We start from the raw sequence: 12,239 nt of genomic DNA, 5'->3' as shown, positions 1-12,239 counted from the left end.
AACTGGATTCAGTTTTCACTAGTTAGTAAAATAACACTTAAGGTGACTTTTTGTATTTGATTCAGTCCCTTATAAAGGCATAAGTAAGCTGAGCATCACACAGACAAATATGCTTCTGCAAGCAGATAATGCAACTGCTAAGCTTGATTTGATGAGCTGAAAATGAGAATTATTGGCAAGAATGATTCAGTTTCAGCCCAGTTTTCGCTGTCTTATTTTCTTTCTAGGCACTTTCCATATACAGTATTAATGATCCAGTGTTGCCCTCTGGCGATGAGACAGGATTTTACAGATTTTTCTTCTAAAAATATCCAATGTGAAATCAGATTAGATACACTGAGATTGTAAGTGTGTGTTTCAGGGCAACAATTAATGCACATAAAATGATATGTAAGAATTTTTATTGGTAAATGCAATGTATGATTTGCTTCTTACAGCTTTTCTGGAATATCATGTGATTCATAAAGTGATGAGTATCCAGGCCAGTGGTTCCCAACCTTGGGTCTGCAGATGTTCTTGGACTACAACTCCCAGAAATCCTGGCCAGCACAGCTAGTGGTGAAGGCTTCTGGGAGTTTAGTTCAAGAACATCTGGGGACCCAAGGGTGGGAACCACTGGTCCAGACCAACTTTCCAAACTTGCTGTCTGCCAGGTATGTTGGATGACTACTCCTATAGTCCCCCAGCCAACAATGTTACATTATTTTGTGGGGTTATAGGAGTGGTAGTCCAACACGTCTGGCACCCAGGAACTACCACAGTTGCCATTCCCAAACAATGCACACAGCCTTAGCGACAGCATACATGACATATGAAGAGTCTATCCATGTGGGCTTTGAACAGGGGTTAGAGAGCTAACTGCCATTCAGATGATTTTGCCACCCCAGGGCTTGCACTACTGCTGCTAGGACTTCTGTAAGAAGAAGGCTCATGAGTCATGATACTCATGGACCTCTCCCCTTGTTCCAAATAGCACAACAGTCCTAGGTGCATATACCCACCACCTCTCTCCCCATGTCCTTCTCCATGGCTTTGGTTGCACCAGTGTTGTGCAAGTGCAATACACATAGAACCACCACCATGCCGAGCCTTACAGCAGCTGGGAATGTCTGGATATGGATGTCTATCCTTTTAAAGTCCACCTCACACTTAAAAGAAAATAAATAAATAAATAAATAAATAAATAAAAAGGAAAAAAGAGAAAGAGAAAGAAAGAGCTCAGATTATCCCCTCCTCAAGTGCTGCTTGCCCAGAGATACATGACTTCACTGATATACCTGGGCAAGTATTGTAATTCCTTGAGACTTCAGCTGGTGTCCAGACTAGGATGTCCACTGCTCTGTCACCAAAAGGAGGACATGGGTGATAAACACTAAACAGGAAGGCACTTATGCATTAAACTTGCACATGTTAATTTAAGTTACTATATGCAAATATTATGTTGGGCATTATTACTATGATTTAAGTAGGAGCACACTATAGCTCATCATATAGCTCCTTTTGGGAGCACAGAACTTAGAGAAAGAGGGGATTAAATCAAACAAATAAACAAGAGAGGGCACTGTAGTTTTATTGAATTATCTAGCCAGACAACAGTCAGTTATTTCAGAAGAATAGTCTGAATAGTGCTTTCAAAATATCCAGTCCTGAGATTGGTCTCACATCTGAAATTCATACAGAATTGACATGCTGTGCCATATCCTTCCTGGCATTCATCAGTAGTTATATCAGTGTGTATAGTTTGTTTCTTTTCTTATAAAATGACACCCCCCTTATTACTATTTTCTTTTAAAAAATGAGGGAGGGCTGATTAGACACATTTACCAATCAAAGCCTCTATTATATTCAAGAGAATGTATTCAAGAGAAAACTGGACCACCATCTGTCAGATCTGCATTGATTTGGATTCCTGCATTGAGTAGGGGGTTGGACTCAATGGGCTTATAGGCCCCTTCCAACTCAATTATTCTATGATTCAATACATACAGGCTTCAATCCTGTTGCACAACTCCATGGTCATAAAGGCTGATGGCCATCAGTGATCACCCATGGACGTTAAGGTTTAATTTAAAATTTCCTATCCCCCCAGTCAAGTTTCAAGGCTCCCTTGGGATCCTTTTCAACCTTGGGAAGATGTTGGAAGCCTTAGGATGAGAGGAGATTTTAATATCTGAAAATCACTATAGGCAGTCTCACCCTAGGGATTAGGACTGCCAATGGCCATTTTCAAATACGTATTTAAGAATCCTCTGTACCCCTGAAAGTCTTGAGTCTCCTAAAGACTTTCCCAAGTCAAAAGGGATCTTTGGAACTTGAGGGTAGGGTAGGAAACTTTAAATTAAAGATTAGTGACTGATGATATCAGCATTATGATTGCTCAGCTCTCCCAACTTCATACATAAATTACGCATAATAACTTGGCTTCAGCTTCTGACCAAGATGATTTTAATGAATTTTCTCTGTCTTTCCCCTGCAGCCAATGCTATAAAGCCCAATCTTTTCATACTAGTGAAAATATGCATTCATATTAGTGGTCACTAATCAATGTTTGACTGTTTAAGCCCAATTACAAATGGATTGAAATCACTAAATTTGATTTTTCTTTTCCCATCTTTTTCCTTTCCTTTCCTTCCTTAGGCTTTCTAGCTTCTCCATATGGTTTGGGTTTTATTATTTTGATTTGAATAGGTCAAATGACCATGATAAACATTGACTTGACTTAATGGGAATTTGACTGGATAAAAAGAAAATAGAAATGTCATCATTCACTCATCCACCATGTTTCCCTGAAAATAAGACAGGATCTCATATTAATTTTTGCTCCAAAAGCGCATTAGGGCTTATTTTCAGGGGATTTTTTTTCATGTACAACAATTTACATTTATTCAAATACAGTCATGTCATCTTCTTCTGGTTGCTGCGCAATGGTGGAGGGTGGGGTTTCATTTAACTGGGGCTTATTTTGGGGTAGGGCTTATATTACAAGCATCCTAAAAATCATACTAGGGCTTACTTTCAGGTTAGGTCTTATTTTGGGGGAAACAGGATATCTATTAGGTTTTTTTGAGCTGTGTTGTGTTTTTACAGGTAGTGTAGAGGAAAAGGTTGGAATTCTAGGCAAATTTACAAAAATGTTGCAGGGAGAAGAGAAAAAGGGCAGTGACATGCACAGCAGAAAACTCTGTGTCATTTAGTAGGCTGTGCCTGTGTGCCTACTTAATCAGAAAAAGGAAACATTGTCTCCTTCCCACATTAACATGGGCAGATCTGTTGTCAGGGTAGGTGGATGGAAGTGGTAGATTGCCTGAACATTTCCTGCAAACGGAATCAGTAACAGAAATAAATGAAATGTACTTTGGTCTTCCATGGATAGGAACAGGAAGGTTATAAAATGCACAGTCTATTACATTTTCTATAGAACAGGAACATTTTGTCAAATTGGACATGTCTGAAGTCCTGTGGCAAGGAAACCTACAGAGTAACTGAACAGTGTAATGTGATTTAGATCAAAGGTTTAATAATCATGTGCCGTCAAATCAATTCTGACTTTTGATTTATTATTCCCTTCTTCTGGGGGGTGCCCTGGGACTGTACAGCTTGTCCAAGGCCACACAGGGTGGCTCTACTCCCAGTGGGGAACTGAACCCCCAATCTCTTGCTCTGCAGCCAGATACCTAAATCAATGAGCTATCCATCCAGCCTGATCACAGGTATAGGCAGCATAAAAATGTCTGGGTCTTTCATTGAAATCAATGGAAGAACCAGTTAAGCTGATTGATTAGTCCTGTTCAGATGAAAGACAATTGAAACCTAATGTTAGCAAGGGGAAAATGAAACAACCCCACCCTCACCATAAACCTCTAGGTCATGCAAATCAGTGATTCTCAACCAGTGAGGCATGTACCACCAGTGGAATGCTGAAATTGTTTTGGTGGAACAAATTAGTAAGAATTCATTTTTCACAATTCCCATGTCTTCCTGCAGGTGTAAAGTGTCTTCTATGAAGTCTACCATAAATTATCCATCTATGACTATTTACCATGCTTGTAGAAACTCTGGACACCTGCATGTACTCTCAACATTAGTGATATGAATCTCATATCCTAACTTACGCTAAGTGTGAAATATAAGAGAACGGCCAAACTCCATGTGCACATGTACAGTTTGCATAATTTGCTGTGTCTAATTGCAGCTAATTGTCGAAGTGTTGGGGCGCATTTCAGTTGCGTAACCAACCAGGGACAAAATCAAGACATACTAATTAGAGTATGCAAAATTAGGCAAAATGCCTAATTAGAGGCAGCAAATTGTGCAGTTATTATGCATATATATGCAGTTCCAAGAAAAAGTGGGCCTTTTGTTTCAAACATGATGGGAACATGATTTATTGAGAGAATGCCTGATGGGCTGTAGGATACAGAAGGCTGAAAGCCAAGTATACGTCTCGACACCTGTAACGTAGCACAGAAGGGGTTGAGTGAGACAACAGACTAGTCCTTTTTCAGTTCACAGAACCCCAATTCTTTATTAATCACAGCTTGCTCACAATGACATACAGGAAAAGTAGCACTAATGTAGAATATGCAGGCAGCAATTTCAGAACATCTTTTTGGGAAGAATGTGAAGTGTTGATCTGGTAAGACTGGACTTGGCACAAGCTCCCTGACCAATCCCCCCCCCCCCTGCTGCTTCAGCCCTTGTTACTTCACCTATCTTTTTACAACCTAGGCAGGACAGACTAATGCCACAGAGCTGAGGTCAGCAGGATCACACTCAGCTCACTAAGTCCAGATGAAAAATATCATACAGAGCATCTTGTATTATAATGAAACAGAGTAGCTTAAGGCTGGAATCCTGCCCGCAAAGATCCACCTCTTGGCCCCCACTGATTTCAGCAACCATGGACAGAACTATGGCCTAAAATAAATAGAACAAGTCAGTCACAGCATCTATACCTACAAGCCCCTTGACTCCAATTAATGCATTTCTCTAACAGTGACTTGGAAGTTGGCAACTTGGATTCATTTTGGAATCCATCCTTAACAACAAAAGAAAAAAGCAATTTGGCCCCGATATAATTGATAATTCTCAGCTGCATCTAATAGCTAGCTAAAGTGCAAAATTGCTTCTATTTGCCTCCTCAATGTGGAGAAGCAATTTTTCTTTTGAAGGTGGGTGAAAATGCTTGCCATGAAAGCCAATTTACAGTGCAAAGAGAGACATGTTTACTCAGAAGTAAGTCCTTTTGCATTCAACAGGACATATTCCCTTGTAAGTATATTTGGTCTGCTGTCTTGAACTTGCGACTTTATACATATTTACTTGGGATTATGTTCTGTTGAACTCAGGGAAGTTTACTTCACATAGTCATATATTCTATGTGTAATGCAATCCAATTTTTGGTATACAACCAAAGTTGTCGTGCAACTGTTTAATATTCTAAGGCTATATTTTCAGGACTGCTGTTGAGCCTGAAATTTGCTTATTACCTTAAGGAAGTGTATTGATTACAAAGCTTTTAGGTAATTAGGCAATGACTGGAGTCTAGCACCATAGACCTTCTACCGACTCAGTTGTTCAGTTGGAATGAGTATAGTTCGGCATAGATTTTGCTGCAGGGAACTTCATAGCAAAGTTCTAACAAATTCAACTGAATGGAAGTAGACAACATCAAAAGCCTGTTACAGGACATGTAAAGATTATGAAATAACTTGCATAATGCAATACTTGTATTTTTTAACAAAAATGTAAGTATTTACAAAATAAGATCCAAGTTTTATTTTTTAAACATCAAGCAAATCATTCTGCAAAGACTGCATTGTTGTAATGTTTTTGTTTTGTTTTTATTGAGTTCTTGATTTCTTTTTTTTAAACCATGTCATACACTTCCCATACTAATATCTCATGATCTGTAATAATATAGGCAAGGGAGTTGGGGAGAGCAACGGGGCCTCATCCCACCCTTTCCGCTGCTGGGCTCAGCCAGACAGTTCCACCTGGAGCTCCTTGTTTCTGCGGACCTCTGCAGCATGCCTCTCCTGGAGGGGAAAAAGCCGAGAAGGTGTTTGGTGTCAGTCTTGTGGCCTTTCTTTGATGTGACAACCACGTTTGCTTTCATGCATTTAGGATAGGCAGCAATATAACAAACATTTTTATTTAGGCAAACATAACCCATTTTCTCTACCGTCCCCAATGCTTCCTTCTTTACATCTATAGAGAAGAATGACCAGAGATTGGTGAAAAGATGGTATGCGGAATCACAGTAGACATGGGATATTTGTATTCATAACCCTGGGGATATAAATATGACTATCGGCACCACAGGTGCTTGGGAAAACTGGACCTTCTCCCCAAACTGGCAGGTCCACTTTCTGCTTGCTGCATGACATTCGCAAGGCTGGTGTCATTCTCGTTGAGCCAATCTGGGAAGCAGCCTGGCTGGTGCTTCCCTGCCTCCCCGAGCAGCCGACCATTCTGGCAAGGAGACAGGATAATGAGTCTCCCTGCTCAGCTGTTGAGTGGTCAGCTGTGCAGGGAGGCAGGAAAACACTGGCTGGGTTGAGAATAATTTCCCCAGGCTTGATGAAGTATCTTTGGCAGATTGTTTTTTATTTGGACATGCCCACCTTTGCTTTCCCCAAACCCCACAGTCCCGCCATGCTTACCTTCTCCTGGAGGCGTTCAATAAGAGCAGCTAGGTTAGCTTCACGGTTTTCTTTGATCTGTTCCATTTTCAGTATCAGTTTTTCCTCTGCCATTTTGCTGAAGTTATTGTTCTCCTCCAAAGCCTTCTGAAGGACTTCTCGTTCATGTTCTCTCTTTTCTGCCAGTTGTTTCAACACCTGGGCCTCCTGGGACTAAGATTTACGGGATAGGGGAAAAAAAGAGCAATACAATGGATCCAGATTTCAAAATCACATCAATTACAAAAACATTTCAGTACATCATTTGAAGGACTTTCTATTTTGTCTCAAGTGGCTGGAGGCAAAGGATATGCAACAGGAGAAACTAGATGAAACATAATGTTTCCAGGGGATTTACTAGACACAAAGCTGGTTTCTATTCCAGCAATAAAGATTTTCTTGCATTTGTACACCAGGAGTGACATGCCTACATGGAAAACTTTAAATGTTATGAGGATAGCTGAGAAATATGGATCTCTGAATAAGATTGTTACTGATGACACCACTCCCAAATATCCTGTTTTGGGGATCCTGTTTTGGTTTGCTCCTTTTCCTGGTGACCACAGGACATACGTGCCATCACAAACCAGCCTGTCCCTGATTGTTGCCTACTTGCACCTTTTCTAGGTCACTGTCAGGGGGTACTGTTTTATTGGCGTGGGTAGGATTGCTCTTTTTTGGTTTGGTTCTATACAGTGGCTAGCTGTCACTTTGCTTAGCCCCTTAACAATCTTGAGAAATGGAAAGCTTTCTTCCTACTCCCCTATGGAGGGGAAGTGAGGGGAATTTTTCAATTTCTTTCAATTGCTACTAATATATCAGTGGTGCTCTGAAAAGGCTTTTATGCTGTGTCAGCAATAATTAAAAAGAAATGGAAAACTTTTTGTCCCTTCCCCTCCACAGAAGAGTGGGAAAGATGTTTTCCCTTTCTCAAGATCATTAAGCAGCTTAAGTAAAGCTCAGAGGAGTAGACAGGAGGGGAATTTTGTTTTCTGGAAAAGGTGACACATTGTGCTAGACCTTGCTAGAAGACAGAACTAAGGTTACAACTTACTATGTGGCCAAATTTGGCTGGCTAGCCATCAAGCTAAGGTAAGTTCGGATTAATCAAATGGATAACAGCCTCATTGAGTAGCATATGGTGACTAAGGCCATTTATGCTAGCAAAGGCCCCTCAGGACACTAAAGGATGACAGTACAGTGGACCCTTGACTTACAGATGGCTTGACTTACAGACTTTTTGAGTTACAGACTTCTCTGGACGCAAAATTTAGGTTTGACTTGCAGCCTGAGAATTGACTTACAGACCAGAAAAAAACCAAAATGGAACAAAAACCGCCTGTTACGGGATTAATCAGTTTTCAATGCACTGTAGGTCAATGGAGACTTGACCTACAGACTTTTTGACCTGCAGCCACCGTTCCAATACGGATTAATTCTGTAAGTCATGGGTCCACTGTATAAAAATAGAGTTCTTCTCTATTTTATAAGAGTCTTATATATACTGTTAGTTTTGTATGGTTTGTCCTTGGTACTTAGAAAACCCTTGGAAGTGTTGGCATAAGTTGGAATCAGACTTGATGCTATGTAATTATTAAGAAATGAAACCACGTTGGAAGAAGCTCTCTTTCATAAAGTTGCAAATTCAGGAAGAATGGATAAAGAATCACATTTTTATTTATCATCACTCAGCAAGGACAGTTAGTGTAGAGCTTGTAAGTAGTACATTAAAATTTTGGTGCTAGTAATGTTGATTAGTAGGATATGACTCGAGTGGATCTTGTTTGTGTACACGTCTGTTGTTTTGGCTTCTAAAGTAAGAGGTTGGTTACCTTTCTCCTCTCCTCTGCAGCTTCCAGTTTCTTCTGGATCTCCTCAAGGGACAAATCCTTCTTCTTTGGAGAGGCTAAAGTTCGTGGTGCTTCCGAAACTGGAGAAGGTGGCTTTAAGATCAGTTCAAAAGCTTGGCCAGAGGCACGTTTGTTGATATGTTTAATTTCCATATCTGTGAAGGTAAAGGTACAGTATCTAAGTCGGACATCAGGCCAATAACTGGTGTTGATGAAAATAAGGGGTGATGTGTGGCTCAGACACGTGAGGCTGAAATTTTGAGGTGAAGCACATTCCTCCTTCAACCACGAGCCAGCCTTAGTCAAGAAGCAATAAGCATTACTTCCTGGGTTGTATAGTGGGATGATACTTCCAATTAACTAAGTGGCATCTTTTAATAAATGAAGAAGATATTTTTATTACAGAATTGAGGAAAATCAAGCCTACTATGAGGCCTACAGTCATTCGTTGGATCCTGTTTATAGTGTTTCAGGACTACATTTGTATATGAAATTCATGAAATTTAGAGAAAGATGTATACAGAACAAAGGAAGATCAATAAGGGTAGGATACTGAGTTTATGTTGTACTAGATGTAGAAGTATAATGAAGCAATAAGCTAAAATTGGTGTACTGGAGTTTTTGTAGCACAATGAAATACTCACTTGAAAGCCGACCTATTAATTCTGAGAGCTGCTGAGCCTAGTCTAGACTTGTATCACAACCAAAAGATAGTTGTTTTTTTCTGTTACAGCTCCCATAATCCAGTTTCCAACATGGCCAGCATAACTAGGTGTGACCCAACTGATAATTTACCCTGACACTGTGGGGTGAGGCATCTTCTTCTTTAGATCATGAACTGCCTATTTTGGCCATTTCTGGTTGTATAACCTGACTGTGATTTATATACTTTTAAAAAGTATTCAAATATTTCAGTTAATATTTGTTGTTAACTAGCATGTATCTATCTGAATGGCAAGGTGATTCATTGTGATCAGTTGTAGGGCAAGTGAGATCTACTGGGCAGAAACAATCATGAGATCACCAACAAGACAACAGGTTGAACTTCTGAGAGCGATATGCACCATTTTCCAGGAATGGCCAAACAACCCCTTGCTAAGCAAGACAATTTTCACTGAAAGTTACTTACCATCATATGTATATATATTAATATTGCGAGGCTCAGGATAAAAACAGGAGCAGATCAAAGACAGCATGGACAGCTCCTTCATCTTTTCCTTGTAGGCTGAAATGAAAACGATTATATTACTATTGTTCACCTTTCTAGTTTTCTGCAACACAGAATATTTAATTTAGATGATAATCAGTATTACTGGTAGTTCCATAAAATTAATTGCTACTTTGCGGAAATATCTGTCAAGGTGAAAGGTTTCACCTAAATAGTTGCTTTTGATCTATTTCTATGCATCTAAACATCTGATTGTTCTCTCTTCCTCTTTCTCTTACACACATGGACACTTTGAATCTCCTCATTTATTAGAAGTAAAGGTCAAAAGTCAAGTCAAAGCAACCTATAGCCCAAGCAGGAAGAGGATTCCACTCCAAATCCAGAGGGAGAGTTGACCCTTCCATGTTGAACCATCAGTTGCCCCACCACTAGGATTCCCAATGAGGTCTTTCTTATGGGTATAACTGTCTTTCACTGGAGAGATGGGAAGAAAACTGGAATGTACAATGCATGTGCAGATGGAATGATGAAGGCAAGATCCAGCACATGAATGGACTCCACCTCCCCACAAAAGGATAGTTTGTATGAACACTAATTCTCCCACTGTCCTACTAAAATGGCCAAGATAAGAGGTTGCTTCTAGCTTAAATGTCTGTGTTGAAGTACAAGCTGTATGTCAACATTTCACATGCCTGCAGGCTGGCAAGACTGGTACTATGACATACTTTGACTCAACTTCAAATATTGTCTTTAGGCATGAACTTTTAACTGTGGCAGACTGTTATTCCACCATCACCATTGCCGTCTGTTTCTGAAGCTCCCACACCAAAATTAAAATCCAGTAATAGAAATGCAACTCTCAGAATAACTCAGTGAGCATGATTGTTGGGACTTACAATTTTGAGATATAACTTTTTCTATGTGTCCGTGATATTTTCCTTCTACATGCATAGAGCAACATAATGTAAGATATGCTCAGTTTTAATGCAGGAAAATATGCTTTGCATTACATATGACTTATTGTGACAGGGATTGCAGGTTACATAAAGAAAACTGTAGTTCACATGGTGGTATGCAACCTATATAGTCTAGTTAACATTTTGTAAGAGTTTTGGAGGAAAGGCTTTCAGCTGCACTGTATTATGCCCACAGGCCCTACTACTCCCTTACCATTCCTCATGGTACTTATAATTCTTGTTGCACTTGCTGCAACTGGCTAACATATGGTAGCTACCTTGCTAAGAAGGTTCTGCTGGATGCTCATTGGTTTAGGTATCTGGCTGTGGAGCCAGAGGTTGGGAGTTCAATTCCCCACTGAGCCCATAGGTCTCTCTCAACTCTAAGATTATTATTATAATGATAAGAATTTCCCAGAATCATAATTGTAAAGCTGGAAGGAACCAGATGAGTTACCATGTCCAAACCCCCAAAGAAGCAGGAAACCTACAGCTAAACCATTCCTGACAGATGGACATTTGACCAATGTTTAAAAATCTCCAATACCTGCTGAGGTATTGCTGAGGTATTTCATCACTGAACAGCTCTTGATGTCAGGACGTTCTTCATAATGCTCAAACAAAATCTCCTTTCTCATGATTTGAATATATTGCTTTGGATCATAAATTCTGGAGTGCAGAAAACAAGCTTGTTCTGTCTTCTACACACAACCCCTTCAAATATTTAAAGATAGCTATCACCTCTCAGCCTTTTCTTTTCCAAGTTGAACATACTCAACTCTTCCAAAGTTTCACAACAAGAAATATCAGGTCAAAGACATGCAAATTAGCTCTATGATGGTGTGTATTTTATTTTATTTTATGTTTTACTATATGACTTTATGATTTACTTGAGGGAGACTTGTACATTTTTTCATAATTAAAAAACCCTCCCTGTCTCTCTTTCTCTGCAGGCGATGGAGAGGAAGATTTGTGCATTGTTCCATGTCCTGAGGTATTTGTTTGTAATTATTGGTTATAACCTCAGTGCTCATCCAACCAAATTCCAAGGTACTTATGTTTGCCAACGTACTCAACACTTTCCTCTTTTATCTTTCACATCATTTCTTGGGTTGCTTGCTTTTTGTTGATTACCGCAAACATGGTTTTCTCAATATTCATTTTTGGAATATTTTGATGTCACACTTGTTGGTTTTATTGAGTTACCTTTGCAGACTATCAAAACTGTCAGCTAGTAAAGCTGTGGTATTTCCGTATTGGATGTTAATGGCAACCTCACAATTGACAATAATACTGTCTTTTGAATCAGGAAGTGCTTATCAAGATAGTTTGCAGAATACAAATTGAAAAATAGTGGTGAAAGTACAAATCTTTATTGTAGACCTGTTCATGTCCTCTTTCATCTTTCTTCACCTTTCCTTGTACCTTATTGTTTTCAGTACAAGTTTCCAATATGAATATATCTTGAATAAATAGTTTTATTTACTAACTAATCCATCAGCTTTAGACAATTCTATTCTCCTGCCATGCTGGAGTTTATCAAAGGTTTTCTTTTACTCAATAAAGTGAACCTACATATCTA

At 39.4% G+C, this 12,239-nt stretch overlaps 2 protein-coding genes across 2 annotated transcripts in view; one reads left to right on the top strand and one right to left on the bottom strand.

Moving 5' to 3' along the window:
* Positions 1 to 12,239, top strand: part of LOC144589259 (uncharacterized) — a 486,230-nt gene that overhangs the window by 163,875 nt on the left and 310,116 nt on the right. The gene's annotated exons all lie outside the window — the stretch shown is intronic.
* STMN2 (stathmin 2) overlaps positions 4,498 to 12,239 on the bottom strand; it is a 47,316-nt gene continuing 39,574 nt past the window's right edge. Inside the window, exons 2-5 of the mRNA XM_020787578.3 lie at positions 9,663 to 9,758; positions 8,516 to 8,688; positions 6,666 to 6,857; positions 4,498 to 6,038 (exon numbers count right to left, since the gene is read on the bottom strand). Coding sequence (XP_020643237.1) covers positions 5,979 to 6,038; positions 6,666 to 6,857; positions 8,516 to 8,688; positions 9,663 to 9,758 — 521 coding nt within the window. The 3' untranslated portion in view covers positions 4,498 to 5,978. The remainder of the gene's footprint in view (positions 6,039 to 6,665; positions 6,858 to 8,515; positions 8,689 to 9,662; positions 9,759 to 12,239) is intronic.

This window comes from Pogona vitticeps, chromosome 4 (assembly GCF_051106095.1).
Source record: "Pogona vitticeps strain Pit_001003342236 chromosome 4, PviZW2.1, whole genome shotgun sequence".
Taxonomy (NCBI): domain Eukaryota; kingdom Metazoa; phylum Chordata; class Lepidosauria; order Squamata; family Agamidae; genus Pogona; species Pogona vitticeps.
The sequence above is the reverse complement of the archived record's forward strand: the minus strand, read 5'-3'. Positions and strand labels throughout refer to the sequence as shown.